The following is a 15,227-nucleotide window of genomic DNA, read 5'->3' as shown; positions in this document are numbered from 1 at the left end:
GGAGAAGGGAATCCCCCACCTCAGAGGCATCAGGTTACAGTCCCCTGAGAAAAGGTTTCTCCTCTTGCCTCACCCCACCACCCTGCTGGCCTCAGCATCATGAATGGGCCAGAATGGAGCTGCCAGGTTGGATGCAGGGCAGCTTTGGAGCAGCGGGTGTCCTTCCCATCAAGCCAGTAGTCCATCCCAAACATCCCTCTCACTCAGGGGGCACAGCAGGGTGACCCCTTGTCCTGCTTTGCCCTATCTTGGGGATAGCTGCTAGTCCCAGACACTGGGTGTTAATTAAATGTAAGAAAATCCCTTAATTGCTTGCTCCCAGTCCCTCTGGGCTGAATCCATGAGCTCTTGTTAAACCCATCTTCTGTCACCAATCCTGCTCAAAACAGGAACCAAAAAAGCCCCACACTGCTTTCCCCCACCCTGTCATGCATTGTGTCCTTGCAAGGGCCAGCTGCCCACCGAGCGTCTCTGAACTGTTATTCATGGGACAGGCAGGCTGCTCTGGCCACTCACCAGTCTGAGTCATAGCTCCCTATGAAAATCTATTTTTGTCACCTCTTTGTCTCTGGGAAGAAGTTGTGGTCCCTGCTGAGAGACAGGTCGGGACCATGGGAGAGGTGAGCCCTGCCCTGCTGTGATGCCCAACTCTTCCCCATCCCAGCATGGGTGAGTGGGGCCAGGCTGGTGCAGAGGGGCTCAGCCTTCCCCTCGCTGCCACAGCAGCACCAGCCAGAGGTATAAACCTTGCCACCACCATCCTACAACTCTTGGTAATAAAATCTGGACAGTGCAAAGCATCACTTCCCCTGGCAAAAGCTTTGTGGAAGTGTACAGCACTTTTCCCCGCAGGGTAGCAGAAAAAGGATACCCCTCCCACCCTGATCTGCACACTGTGGGGTACGGTGGCCAGGTGCAGCTCTCACATGGGCTCCTTTCAATTCCACTCCTGCCTGGCTGCTGCCAGGGTGGGCATGCAGCAGGCAGGGGGTGACACAGCAGGTGCAATCCCCTGCCACTGTTAGCAAGGGACAGGTTGGAGGCAGGGGCCTCCCCTCATGTCATGGGGTGCAGGCTTCTGTTTCCTTTGCATCCCACACCAAGTGCCCACTTGTCCTATCACACTGAGCACTCACCCTCCACAACGCTCACTGGCCTCGCCTGCAGGGCCAGATGCCTGTTGCTTGGGCTTTCTTCACATCCACCTTCCCAGACTACTCCATGTCCAGCTCCACTTTTCCTCCTCGGTATTCCCTTCATCTCTATCTCTTCCTTGAACCGTCCCATCTGTCCTCCTCTCCTCCTCCCCACAGCCTTACAATGCCACAAGTCAGGCAGGTCTCTTGTTGGCTCCGGGGTGATAGTTTTGAGGGGCTGGGGTACAATGCACTCTGTAGGGAGAAAGGGTGACTGTAGCTGTCAACAGCCAAATTTAAGGAATCTTTTGTAGCTCTGGCTCCCTTGCTATCTACTCAAATATGCCTGGGGGGAAAGAAGAGGTAATCTTCACCATCATTTCATACCCAGCACTGGAGCTGTTCTAAACACACATGCTCCTGCTTCCTTGTCTGCTAGGAAAGATTTACTGCCATTTCTGAGTACACCTTGAAATTGATTTTGTTTGTTTTCCCTCTTCTGCTCCTCTTTTCTCGGCAGTGCTGGGTCGCCAAGGCCCCAGTATGCCTGGAGAACAGGAGAGGGCACGGCACAGCTTCTGTTGGAGCAAGGAGAAAGTGGTTGTCTGAAGCAGCTCGTTTATGAGCAGTTCAGACAAGAGTGATGGTGGGGAAAGACTAAACGTGTGTCTTTATTTCCTAAATGGATAACATGGGTGTGTGGGGCAGAGGGTGAGGCATCCCATGGCAGCTCTCTGCAACAGTCCTGTCTGAGGTGGGAGAGCAAGACAGCTAGGAAGTTGGCTAGTTTAATTTTTGGAGAAAGGCAAGAAGGAAAAGGCCCGAAAGACCATCACAGGGAATGACTGATTAATGGGCTCTCTCCCTCGGGGCATCAAGCGGCCCTTTACATCCAGCCTAGAGCAAAAATCATCCCTTGGGCTGAGCCGGAGCAGCATCCTCTCGCCAGAGGCTCCCACCGGGCTGACTTCAGCGAGCCCGAGGCAGGGCTGGCTCCGTTGCCTTACCCGCTCGCTTCCCACCGCTCGGACCGCCGCCCTTGCAGCCCGGGGAGGGTGCTCAGCGGGAAGGGGGGGTCACTAAGAGGGGCACGGCCGGGGCCGGGGCGGGGGCGGCGGCGGGGGCGGCGCGGTGCGGTGCGGGCGGCGCCGCCCGGCACATATAAGCGCGGCGCGGCGCGGCGGGGCCCCGGCGCCGGTGCTGCTGCCGGTACCGTCCTTCCCCGCCGGCTCCCTCCGGGCTGCCCGTCCATCCCTCCGGCCGGCCGTCCCCCTCTCCATCCCCGCCCGCTTTCTTTTCTCGCCGTCCGCGGGCTCGGGCCCCCCACGCCGCTGCCACCCTGAAGTTTCTGGCGGTGCTGCTGGCGGCGGGCATGCTGGCTTTCCTTGGGGCCATCATCTGCATCATCGCCAGCGTCCACCCGGCCGGCACCGCCGCGCCCGCCGCCGCCGCCGACAATGACTCGGCCGCCGCCGCCCTCCTGCCCGCCGCCGACAAGGGGCTGGGAGCGCTGCACGGCCCCGCCGAGGCGCTGGCCAGCGCCGGGCCGCGCCTGCCGGGGGGACCGCCGCTCTTCAGCCGCTTCGTCTGCACCCCGCTGAGCACCGAGTGCCCGGCCACCGGCACCGGCAGCGCCGCCGGCAGCGCCGCCGGCCCCGAGGAGCTGCTGGCGCTGCGGAGCGCGGCGGCCCAGCTGCGCCGCACGGCGCTGGAGCAGAAGGAGCGGATCCGCATGGACCAGGAGACCATCCGGGAGCTCACCGGCAAGCTCAGCCGCTGCGAGGGCGGCCTGCGGAGCCCCCCCGCCGCCGCGCCCCCCGCCGCCGCCGCCGGGCTCCGCGCCGCCCCGCGCCCCGGCACCATGGGCCACCCTCCCGACGAGCCGCCCGCCGTGCGGGAGCTGGAAGAGGCAGTCCGCACCCTCCAGGACCGAATCGACCGAATAGAGGTGCGAGGGATGCTCCTGGGGGTCTGGGAGGGATGCTCCCAGGGAAGGATGTTCCTACACGTGCCATTCCCCACACCTGCAGCCACATGCACCCCGAATTAGCTCGTCCCCCTCATGAGACTTCAGGAAGGTTGTCCTTGCCTTCCCATTTTCTGAGATCTCTGCCCAGGGGTAAGGGACTCACCTTGAGCCCTCCTCTCCCCTTCCCACGCAGGGAAGTCCCGAAGCACCAGGGCTGCCCCACTTTCCCCAGAGTCTGCACTCAGGTAGGATACCTTGCTTGCCCCATAGCACCCGCTAAGGACTCCTCCAGAGCAGGTTGGCAGCTCTGGCAGCCAGATCCTGCCCTTTATCAAAAAGGTAAATCCCATCTGATGCCATCATGGTTATGAATGGGACCTCTCACAAAGTAAAGTGCAGTGCCACCCACCGGGAGCCTGGCACCCTTTTCCCACATGGTCCATAGGAGCAGGAGGGAGAAGGGCACAGCTGGAGTCATTCACTGTGCCCATTCCTGTGGCACTGGGCTGTTGGCACTTGGGATGCAGAGCCCTGGTGCCCATTCTGTGGCAGTTGTGCAGTGTGTGCCTGGCAGGCTCAGCCCTGGCCCAGCCACAATCCAGTGGCACCAAAAGCTCTGCCATGATGTCCGTCATGGGGCACATCACGGAGTGCATGTGATTTATTTGGGCTGATTTGGACTCAGCAGTCCCATGGAACTTGGCAGACTTTGCAGGATATGGCTGTGGCACATGAGAGCTGCAAGAGGAGAGTTGTCTGTTTTCCCTATGGGAATTGCTCCAGGTAGGAGTTAATCCCTGCGGTCTGTCAGGCATCAGAACCACCTGCAAGGAGCCTCCTGTGAATCCTCAACCTTCTCATCTTCCTGCTCAGTTTGTGTTGCCCTCTCCACTCTTCCCTGGAGTGTGGAGCTAGGAGGGGGGTCATGCAACACCCTATGGAGTCCTTCTCCTCAGCTTTGCCCCTCTGCCCCCCTCACTACAGACACGCGAGTACAGCAGCAAGCAATGGAAATGGGAAATTCAGAGCCACTAAGGTCACAGGCTGAGAAATGAAACTGGGAGAGAGGGTTATTGTAAGCAATGGAGATATGAACAGGAATACAAAGACAGAGAAAGGCAAATAAACACATGAACACAAGAATGAAAAGAGCTGTAAGACCAGAGAGGAGGCACCTGTGAGCTGCCAGGCTCATGCACACACAGGCACAAGAAAAAACACAGAGACATGCCAGGCACATGCAGGAAGAGTGGGATGTGCAGCCTGTCTAACATGTTGCCCAGAGCTAAATGCAGCCAGAGGGAAGAACAGACCCCCCAAAAAAAATCTCTGTAGCTTTAAACAAATGATTTTCCATCAGTGGAATAGCACAACAGCTATGCTTACCCAAAAATAAAGCAGGGAAATAGGTCTCTGCACACACATCCCAGAGGATGCATGGTGGGATTGTGCCCAGCATATCAGTTTGGATCCTGGGGAGCATCAGGCCATAGAGCCTTGCTCTCCCTCTTCTCTGTGGGGCAGCATCACCCATGAGCTGGCCCCTCTCCTGGGATTTCTGATGATGGTGGAAGATTTGGGGTGAAGGATGGGGAAGCTCACAAGGGTTAGAGCAGGCTGTCACATGTGCCTAGGGAGCCTAGAGCGGTGCTGGGACGAGGCTTGTGCACACACACTGATGAGGGAGCCAAGTGGCACATGACCAAAACTGTTTGGTTTTGTGTTGCCAGGGGCCTGAGGGTCCCAAGTATACTCTGCAGGGGAGACACAGCACCCTGAGGCTCAGTGAGCCCTGCCAGATGAGGAAATAGGGCAGCTGTTACAGGTGGGCTGGTCTTTGTCCTGGCTCCTGCCTGGTAAAAAGTGTCACTGGTGTGCACCAAACCCCTGTGATGGCTGCAGCCCAGCCAGCTGAACCTCGTGGTCACACCTCAGCCATCAGGGACAGTTGCCTATGTCCTCCCATTCCCAATTGCCTCCCAGCCCACCCTAGCAGCAGACACCTAAAACTCCACAGTGGGGTATCTGCACTCTTCTGTCCCGCATGGCTTCAGCTGTCAGCCCTGGGAGCCTTCCTGGGGTACCCCATGACATGGGAGGCAGTGATCATCCCAAAAGATGACTTGGATAGGGACAGTCCTGGAGTGGCCCCCACGTGCTGAAAACTGCAAAACCCATTGGGAAGGAGAGGAAATGATGCCAAGTCTGTGATGGCTTAGTCTCAGAAGAGAGGTGACACAAAATGCCATGAGCCGCTCTGGGAAGGCTGCATCCCAGGGAGTCTCCAGTCAGGTTTGCCAGTAGGGATTACTGCTGGATGCTTCAGAGCTGGGACTGCAGGGAGGGGGCTGGTGGAAGATTGCTGATCTAATCTGGGCACTCTCAGCCTGTCTGTAAGGCATAACAAGATCTATTCATGCACTGAAAAACCCATTAAGGCATTTGTTTAATTTTCTCAGCATGGCAGAAGGATTTCCCAGGAGAGGATACAGGGAGGGCCCCCATGGTCTCGCTCTTTGTCCCCTGCCATTTCTGTGGAGCTGGGCTAGCATCAGCACAGCATTCACACATCTTTCCTCACCTCTTCCTAACACCAGCCCATCACTGATAGTCTTTTCCTCATGCACAGCAGCCTAGTTAGGCTTTTTCAACCTGGTTTTGAGGGTCCCCCCATTTCTCTCAGCAGGTGCTCATGTCTGTACACTCTGGTGCATCTTGGAACACAGAGCTGAGGGACCCAGGTGCTCCTTTTCCATTCTTTTACTGATTGCTGCAAGTGGAAAGGGATAGGGGAGAGAATCACCTTGGCTGCCTGGGCTGTGCAGAGATGCAGCTGCCCCCCTTCTCCCCATCATCCCTCGCAGGAGAGCGGAGCGGGAGAGGGGACAGCCCGATGGGCTCCGTGGGGGACCTGGTGGAATTGCAACAGCCTGTTTGCTCCTCAGCTGGTTCGTGGCTGTGCCATTGCAGCTGGTGACCTGGCTGCTGGCAGGAAACCCTCGGGTGAGGGAATGGGAATGGCGGTGACCTAGCTGCTTCCCTCATCTTAATCTCCAGCAGTGAGGGGATATAAACACCCAAATTGTGACAGTCCCAGCCGCCCTCCTCTGAGCGAGATTTTAGGGGGACAGGATCAACGGTGAGCCCTTCTCTTGTGAGGAAAGGCTGATGCATCCCTCCTTGTCTTCTACTCCACGCAGTCCCTTTTGGAGTTTTAATGATCCCCAAGGTCCTGCCTGGGTCCAAAGAGGTGGCAGTGTCCAAAAAACCCTGGTGCAGCAGGTGTGCTGTCCTACAGCAGTGAGTATCCCAAGGTGGCAGCCACAGAGGAGTTTTGTGTGGGCTGTAAGGATTCATGGGTCCAAGGAGCAGAATGGGTCTGCTGTGTGCATGCACCCAGCCGAGCATCATGATCCCTGGGATGTGCCAGGGCTCCATCCTGCAGGCATCGTCCTGTGCTCCTGCCTGCCCTGTCCCAGCAGCCAAGGTGGGCACTGGGGTGCTGGGGGCTCAGGGGGAGCAGTGGCGCCCAGATTTGCCCGTGCATTAGTAAATGAGGCTCTGATCTCCTTACGTAAATCAAAATGCATTTGCTGACTGAGGGCTGCAGCCCCACAGAGCACACGCCGGGTGGCTGCTGCAGCCCCCTGCCCCCACCTCCCCCTCCCCACCTCCTGCCAGCCGCTGACATTTAACGTGATTAATATTACCTGGCATCTTTCAATCTTTTTTTGCCCGTTCTGGTGGCCAAAAAGTGTGGAACGAGCCTCCCCCACACCCACTGCCCACTCCCCTGCTGCCTGTGCGGTGGCAGATGGGAAGCCGGTGCCTGCCGAACAGCCAGGGAGAAGGCGCTCCCCCCCTTCCCCTCCCCTAAGGTCACCAGTAAATAACAGCTGCACATCAACCATTAATAATTTTGCAAATAATTTGCCTGGTGAGAAAGATGCTCGAGCGGCAGCTCGGAGATGAGGATCATGGCTCAGGGATACAGCCCAGCCTGGGATCAGGGGGATCATCCACCACAACTCAGCTGCACGGGGTAGAATGGGGAGTCTAGTCCCCTGTCCAGCCATGGTCTGGCTGCAGGGATATGGATGGTGTTTGCTGGGATGGCCCTGAAACCCTGCCAGATGAGGGTACTGACTGTAATCCCTTTCCAGAAGGAACACGGGGGCAGCAATGGTTCAGTCGGCCATGTGGCTCTGGCTGTCGGTACCCTGGCTGCCAACTTGGAAGGATCAGCAAGAGCTGGAGAGAGGGCTGGATAGGGAAAAACTCGGGAGGGGGGAAGTAAGTGAATGGGGAAAGACACAGTGTGTGAGCATGGAGAGAAGCATCAGGAGGAGATGCCCTAAAGCCAGGGAAATGAAAAACCCATAGGGAGAAAAGTTACAGAGGGAAGAAAATAGCAGCAGGGAGAAAAGCAGGAGGAAGAGGGAGGTAAAAAAAAGTACTCAGTCACTACTGAATAATGTAGGGCAGGCTATCGGGGGCTAGTGAGAGTGACAAAATCTCCCAGCTTTTTCTTTTTTCATCATTAACAGATGGAGCCATGCATGCAAGCAGGGACGTAGGCTCCAAACCCGCAGCTCGAGCAATCAAAGCGTGCGGCAGACAGGAGCGTGCCAGCCTCCGCTGTAGCCAGGCAGCCTGAAAGGATGACAAAAGCTCTTGGAGCCCACAGGATGTGGCCATAGAGGCAAAGGCAACCCCATCCCACCTGTGCTGCCTCCTGCCAGTGCAGCCAGCTCAGCTTGGGTACAAATGCAGACAGCCCCAGGTGGGAATTATCCCTGCCAGGAGGATGCACTTCCCTTCCCTCCTGCCATCTCTACCCTGCCTTTCATGCAGTGCCTAAGACCCTTAAAAAAAAACCCAAAACAATCTAAAAATACCCCCAACCCCCCTCCCCGCAAAACAAAAACAAAAAAAAAAAAAAAACAAACCACCAAACCCCAGCAAAACAGTTAAAGCCCATTTCCCATCAGCTAATCTTTCAATTTTGCAAAGACCAAAGGTAGGATGCTCTTTGATGGGCACTTTTCCCTTACCAGAGAGGTTTTGCAATCACTGTGCATCCTTAGTGCTGCCCGGAGCAAGCTGGCAGTGAGAACTGGCATTTGGTCAGGGCTGGCAGATGTCCCCTGCACAACCTCCTTTTTCTTGCTGGGTTTGGCTTTTCCTGGTTGGTTTTCCTCACAGAACTTGTAGGTTTGCCCTGGCAGACCCTGCTGGCATCTCTTGCCAACCTTGGGACATCATAACTTCCATTTTATTTGCAGCCTGAGCCTTTGTTGCCCAGAGTGGGTACATTTGTGCTCACACCAATACCATCTTCTCACTTTTCCTCTCCCTGCTGTTCCCATCCACCAAGGCTGCATCCTGCCCAGCCAAACCTGACTTTTTTCCAGCCTTCCCCTTCCCTCTGTTCTTCATGTTGGATAGTGAAGATTAGGGGTGATGTGGGCAGGCATCCCTCCCCTTCAGCTTTGTGTGCGTCATTATCAGGTCTTGTCCAGCCTGGAGAAGCTGGATATAAGAAAGAAGAGAAAACAGGAAACCACAACCACAGGTGAGTGTGCTGACCTCCCCCAGGCCAGCTCTGAGGCAGGAGGGAAGCTGTTCAGATTGAAGGGATGGTGTCCCCCATGTCCTGCCAGCAAAAACCATTGGAATATCCAGGGCTGAAGCAGGCATGCAGATCCTTTGGTGCCAGAGGAGCCAAGGCAAGGGTCTCCATGGCTGCTCCAGCACCTCTGGGAAGATCTGGCAACACAGAGAAGGTGGTTGTCATCTTTCAGAGCCCATGGTAGAGACACTAATGCACTAAGGACATAGGGAAAAAAGAGGGCTCCTATTTACAGAGAAACTCCAGGAGCATGGCAGAGGGTCACTTTTCTCCCTTCCAGACTGGTTTTCTTCCACCTGGGAGGGGTTTCCCAGTCAGGTGGGATCTGGGGTCTTTGCAGAGTTCAGTAACAGTTGGGAGTATCTTCATCAGCTGCCGTGTTGGATTTGCCATGGGAAGAGTTTTGGTCTGAGTGTTAACCCTGATGGGACAAGACAGGCTCAATGTCCCCAGGTGATGGCCAGAGACAGGGCAGCCTGGCACCAGTCCCACTTGTTCCTGCCATCCCGGTGGAGCGGGAGAGGTTGGCTTATGGAGAGCTACCTGGCACACGTGCACACACCCCCGCATGCCAGCTGAGCTCGCCTAAGAGGATTACAGCCCCATTAAGTGATGTTAACATTAACGTGCTGGCTATAGGTAAGCAGCCTCACGAGCAGCAGGAGTGGTGGGGAGCTCCAAGGTCCTGCCTGCATCATTTCCTCATCGTGGGAGGCTGCCTGCAGGAGCAGAGCCAAGGGATGACCCAAACATCCCATCCTTGCTCTGTCTCTGAAGCAGCAGAAAGTCATTAAGAGCAGCCAAGCTTCATTTTGCAGTAATGAGCTCAATGGGGGCTCTGAGAGGGGAGGTACAAAGTCAGCTGGAGGCACTTGGAGAAGACCCCACTGCGGATATGGGGCTGTCATCCCAGCAGTACCTGTAGTGCTGAAGGCTGGGCATGTCCTTATTCTAACACTTGTAGTGACACTGTGCTGAATTTTCTCTTTTGTCCCTCCTATTGCCACCATCGTGGCTGCCACCAAATGCAGCAGGAACTGCCAGCCCGCACCAATGGCTCAGCACCCACTGCCCCGGCACTTGCCCGTGATGCCCTCCACACCAAGATGGAGCAGCTGGAGGAGCAGCTCCTTTCCAAGATCCTGACCCTGCAGAAGGAGCGCCAGGCCGCCAGCACTGACCACAGCCAGCAGCAGCACAACATCGAGAAGGAGCTGAACTCCCTCCAGAACCGGGTGACGGAGCTGGAGCACGGTGAGTCCTGCCCAGCGACGATGGAGCTGGGGTGGAGGGCTCCTACCCTGAGGTACATCGCCAGGAGAGCCCTAGGACAGGTCACCCTCATCCCAATTACAGGTGCTGACCTTGCTCTCTCCTCCCCATCCTTGATGTGTAGGACCACTGGGCTACAGCCCTCCTGATGCCTTCAAGGTGACCATCCCAGTGCAGAACAACTACATGTATGCCCGCATGAAGAAAAGCCTGCCGGAGCTGTACGCCTTCACCATCTGCATGTGGCTGAAGTCCAAGGCCCTGGCAGGCATTGGCACCCCATTCTCCTACTCTGTCCCGAGCCAAGCCAACGAGATCGTGCTGCTGGAGTGGGGCTCTAACCCCCTGGAGCTGCTCATCAATGACAAGGTCAGCACAGTTGCAGGAGGGGCAGGAGAGAAAACCCTGCCCATATTTTCCCTGCTTCAATCCCTCTAGGAAATTACATTCTTGGGGGCACTGGTGTGGGGGAGCTGGGAGGAGGGGGCCCTAGGTTTATGGTGGGAAGCAGGAGGATTGGTTCACTGGGGTGAGTTCTGAGAGGGAGAAGTAGATCGTGGGATGCCATGGGGGTGCACTGCTTGCTCTTCAAGGGGCTGGGGAGATCCTGGGGTCCCCCAGCAGTTTTATCAAGCACTGTGATCTTCTCTCAAAGGTTGCCCAGCTGCCACTGAGTCTGAAGGACAAGGCCTGGCACCACGTCTGCGTGGCATGGACCACCCGGGACGGCAAGTGGTCGGCGTACCAGGATGGTGAGCAGCGGGGTGCCGGTGAGAACCTGGCCTCCTGGCATTCCATCAGGCCCCAGGGCGTCCTCATCCTGGGTCAGGAGCAGGTAGGTACCAGTTTGACACCGAGAGCTGCAAGTTAGCATCTCTCTAGTGGGAATTGGCTGGGGGGAAAAGCCCCCAAATGGGGCGAGGGGAGGGGGCAGCATGGGCAGGGCAGTTGGCTCTCCTGCCTGCTCATCCAGCCTCCAGGCTGGCCGTGTCCCCTCATTGTCTTCTCCTCCCTCTCCCTATCCCTTTGGCCTCCCTGCCTTGTCTTGAATCTCTTCTATGCATTCATCCCCTTGCCTCCTTGCCATCAACCACCTTGCTCTGCTTCTCCTCAAACCTTTCCCTCCCCCTTGCCATTTCCCACTGGATGCATGTTCCTCCTTTTCTCTCCATCCCTGTCCAATCACCTCTCCTGCTCTTTCCCAGGACACCCTGGGGGGCCGCTTTGACGCCACACAGGCCTTCGTGGGAGAGCTGGCGCAGTTTGGCGTGTGGGACCACATGCTGGCGCCAGCAGAGATCCTGGCCTTGGCTAACTGCACCTCCCACCTCCAAGGGAATGTGATCCAGTGGGATGACCAGGCGGTGGAGGTCTTTGGAGGTGCCAGCAAGGCGGGCTTTGCCGCCTGTGAGGAAGGGAGGAAGGCATGAGTGGCCCCAGCCCTCTCCCCAGCGCCAAGGAGCCCGGTGGCAGCCCTCAAGCAGGGAGCCCCTTTCTCCCCTCCCAGACCAGTAAGCCTTGCTGGGGCAATGCTTGAGCCCCCTGTGCTGGTGTCCCAGGAGGGAGAGGGGCCCCTGGAAGCCTCCCTGTTGTCCTTGTGCTGGTGCTGTGGCTTGTCCTCATTCCTGGCAGGCTGGCTCCTAAGTCTCATCTTGCCCCACTTCTGTTTTGGGTGGAACTCGCTGTACCTGCAGGTGTCCTTAGTACGGTGAGGGTCCTCACCGTGTCAGACCTAACAGGGAGTGGGAAGGAGAACTCCATCTACTTTGAGTGCAGTCCAGCCTCAGTGGGATGCCAGGGTGCAGGCATCACCTGAACACATCCCCTTTCCTTATTTATTTCTCGCAACCTCACTGTCCAGTTTTATGAGCCTGCATTCCAGGATCTCACCTCTAGCCCCATCCTTCTCCTGCTGCCCTGGTTTTTCACATGTGGCCCCAGGGAAGCTGAGGGAGAATGGCAGAGATTCAGTAGCACAGCACTTACCCCCCTGCACCCCTTTTCCTGCCTCTGCTGCCTGTTTGGGAGGGCTGCTCAAAGGAAGCCATGTTTTTGAGGCAGAGGGAAGAGAGCACTCCCCACCACCTCCAAGCTGGGGGATGGGTCAGGCACCAAGGGAATGGGGGGAAAGGGGCAAAGCATCTCCCCCAGCGCTGGCCGAGGGGGAAAGAGTGCAGCACTGCCACTGAAGGGAGCAAAAGCAAGAAAAAAAGAGATAGAGGATGGTGGTAGTCAGAGGAGCCCTGCCATCCATCCCCCAATTTTTTGGTACTGAATTGGGCTACTGCCCTTGGTTCCACCCAGGTACCCTTCTTTAGCTGCTCCTTGCCAGGAACAGGGCTGCCACTGTCCTTGAAGCTGGGAGGGTGAAAGAGCAGGCTGGTGTTTTCCCTGTGGAGTGCCTGAGAATACGCTGTTTCCACATTGTGTGGTCACCAACATCTCGATATGTGAGTGTGTGTATGTGCACGTGTGTGTGTGTCTGGGGGTGGGGTGGGAGGGTTATTTCGGGGCTCTCATGGTTGCTCAATGCAGTGTTCAGCTTCCAGTGTTCCCCCTACCCCAAGTCCCACTCTGGGCGACAGCTGTCCCCTCCCTTGGGGGAGGCAAAGCTGGCAGAAGGGACAGCCCCGCCAACCTCATCCCCCCACCCAGGGTCTCTGCCAGTGCTGGGGTGGCTCAGCCCACTGGGGATGACATGGTGGGGATGGGAGCAGCCCCTGTGCCAAGTGGGAACACTGTGACCTTTGTGCACCCTGAGGAGCTGCCCCCTCTCCCTCGCTCGCTCACGCGCTTTCTCTAATGCACGTTTGTGAAAAGGGCCCCTGACGTGTGCCCGTGTTGGGACGTTTCTTTTGTAAAGCTGATCGTGAACAATAAAGGTGATGTTTTCTGTTCGAGCCTCCTGTGGAGTGCGAGGTTGCTGGGGGATGGACGGGACTGGTCAGCCCTAGATGAGGTGACCTTCCCCAGGGAGCTTAGGGTTGCATCATTGAAGGGAGTTGGCCAGGCCCACCAGTGGCATTACAGGAATATTATCACAGGGGTTTGGTATTTTTGCCCCAGAGGGGCAGGGGATGTTGTCACAGTCTGGCTGCCTTTGATCTACCCCAGTGCAGAGCAGTATGGGGTACAGGCTGCTGCTGCTGGGGCACGAGGGCTGGAGGAAACACCTCTCCATGGAGGGAAGAAGGAACAAGTGAGAAATCCTGACGTCTAGGTCAGAGCATGATAGCATGGAACTCACATTGAGTGTAAATCTAATTAAGTACTAGTAATGAGTTTCTGACCTAGCTAGGCACAAGATGGTTCAGGTATGTCTCTTGGAGCTCCTGTTGTAGAACAATTCATGACCAGGTCTGGCATGGTGCTTTTGCCTCTCAATGGGTCCTGCTCTGGCTGTGAAAGGCACAGCTCCCCCAATATTTGGGGGAAACAGAGCACAAAGCCCAAGTACTGAGTTTCCCCATTGTTGGCATGCTGGTGGGATCTCCTCTCTGAGTCAGAGTTGCCCTCCCACCACTTCTCCCTCTGGAGGGTATTTAATGCCGTAAAAGAAAGGCTGGCACTCTCACCTTCAGCACATCTTCACAAAGTTAAGGGCTGGTTTTGAAGAGAAAGTATGTACTTCAGCTGAAACACTGGTTCAAGGGTCTTGCCAAGCTGGAGGCTCACACCCCCATCACTAAGAGGAGAGGGTTCAACAGGTGCCATCTGCTCATGTGCCCAAATAACAGCAGCATAATTAAGGAGCACAACATTTTTTAGAGGAGGAAATGTCAAAAAAACACTAATGGGAACATAAACTCAGAAAGAGGTTAAATGGGGAGGAAACTGGTCCAGAAGACCCTCCTGTCAAAGCTGAAGAAGCACTGTGAGAGGGCTCTTGGGGCTGCTGGCCAAGGCAGGAGAAACGTGAGAGGATGAGCAAGGATGGAAACAGCCTGGCCGCTGATGTAGGCTACTGGCAAAACACCCATCTCCTCCAGAGCCCAGAAATCCAGCCCACGTTGAAACTGTGTAAATCCTCTCCAGAAAAGCAGGAACAAAGGGGACACCAGGAGATGCTTGATCAGGGCCTTCGGTGCTGCCCTCCTCACTTCTGCCAGATGATGCTGGCATGATCCTAATCCCAGCCATGTCCCCAGGATGTGGATCTGTTGCTTCTGGAACAGGAGAAAGGGGGGAGCCTAGTGGCAGAGCTTCTGCGGGGTGAGCTCCTCTCCCCCAGAGGCTCACAGACAGTTAGTCAGACCTGGAGGCACACAGGAAAACTTGGTAGAATTTTCCCAAACCTTTTAAAAGCTTCCAGCAAATGGAAGCCTCCACATAAGGCTCTTCAGGAAACAAAGGCATTATGGAGAGATTAGAAACTGGATGGGAGACACAAATGAAGAGCAGAAATAAATATTTTATTTCCATCCTGCCCTGGCTCTCTGCAGGAAGCAATGTCTGTTTCTTACCCGTCTGGGGAGGAGGAGAGCAAGATGAGACCATTTCTTTTCAGTAAGCCAAGCCTTGCAAGAGCTGCAAACCTGCAACAGGGCTTAAAAGGTAGAGAAGATGACAAATCAATAGCTTTGCTGGCTGCAAGGAGTAATTACAATGACTTACACATATTGCTTGCTTCTCAATTAACCAGGAGCACTCAGCAGAAGCCCCGTGTCTCTCTAAGGGCAGCTGGTTGGAAAACAACATGCTGTGCACAGAAGAGATGAGGAACAACAAAGTCAGCCTTGAGGGAAAGAGGAGGGTAAGGAAGGAAATATTTAACAGTGGCGTGAAGAAGGTTTTGTGCTTGTGGCAGGTACTTCAGCTGGTTGGCTGTGTTGTGTCCAGATATCCAGGATGGGGGGGAAAAGGAGGAGGGCACCCAAGAGCTGGGCAGTGCAGGGCGGGGGAAACCGCTGGGCTGTGGCAGCTCAGCAGGAGCTGGCACAAGAGGAGATGTTGTGGGAGACAGGCAGGTGTGATGGATGCCACCCACGTGCTGTCCTCTATGCCAAGGGGACATAGATGTGCCAGATGCTCTGGCACACTTCGAGGAGAGGAAGGGAACTGCCATTTCCTTCCCCAATCTGCAGGACCCGCTGCTGAAGGGCTTTCTGCTAGCCAAGGGCTTAGCCAGACTCAAATACCACCCATCCACACTCCCAAAGGGCTTTGTCTGGCAGTGAAAAAGATCAAGCTGAGCACGGCAATAGGAAACCTTCAGGCC

The 15,227-nt window shown here is 56.1% G+C and overlaps 1 protein-coding gene across 1 annotated transcript; it reads left to right on the top strand.

Annotated features, from left to right (window-relative positions):
- The first annotated feature begins 2,269 nt into the window (after positions 1 to 2,269).
- On the top strand, positions 2,270 to 12,909 carry NPTXR (neuronal pentraxin receptor). Its single transcript, XM_021554042.3, has 5 exons — positions 2,270 to 3,084; positions 9,769 to 9,991; positions 10,134 to 10,378; positions 10,665 to 10,844; positions 11,215 to 12,909. The coding sequence occupies exons 1-5, from the start codon at positions 2,509 to 2,511 to the stop codon at positions 11,437 to 11,439; spliced, it is 1,449 nt and encodes a 482-aa protein (XP_021409717.1). The 5' UTR covers positions 2,270 to 2,508; the 3' UTR covers positions 11,440 to 12,909.
- Positions 12,910 to 15,227: the final 2,318 nt, after the last annotated feature.

The sequence above is a fragment of the Lonchura striata genome, chromosome 5 (genome assembly GCF_046129695.1).
Source record: "Lonchura striata isolate bLonStr1 chromosome 5, bLonStr1.mat, whole genome shotgun sequence".
In the NCBI taxonomy this organism is placed as follows: domain Eukaryota; kingdom Metazoa; phylum Chordata; class Aves; order Passeriformes; family Estrildidae; genus Lonchura; species Lonchura striata.
Note: the sequence above shows the minus strand (reverse complement) of the source record. Positions and strands in the feature narration are given on the sequence as shown.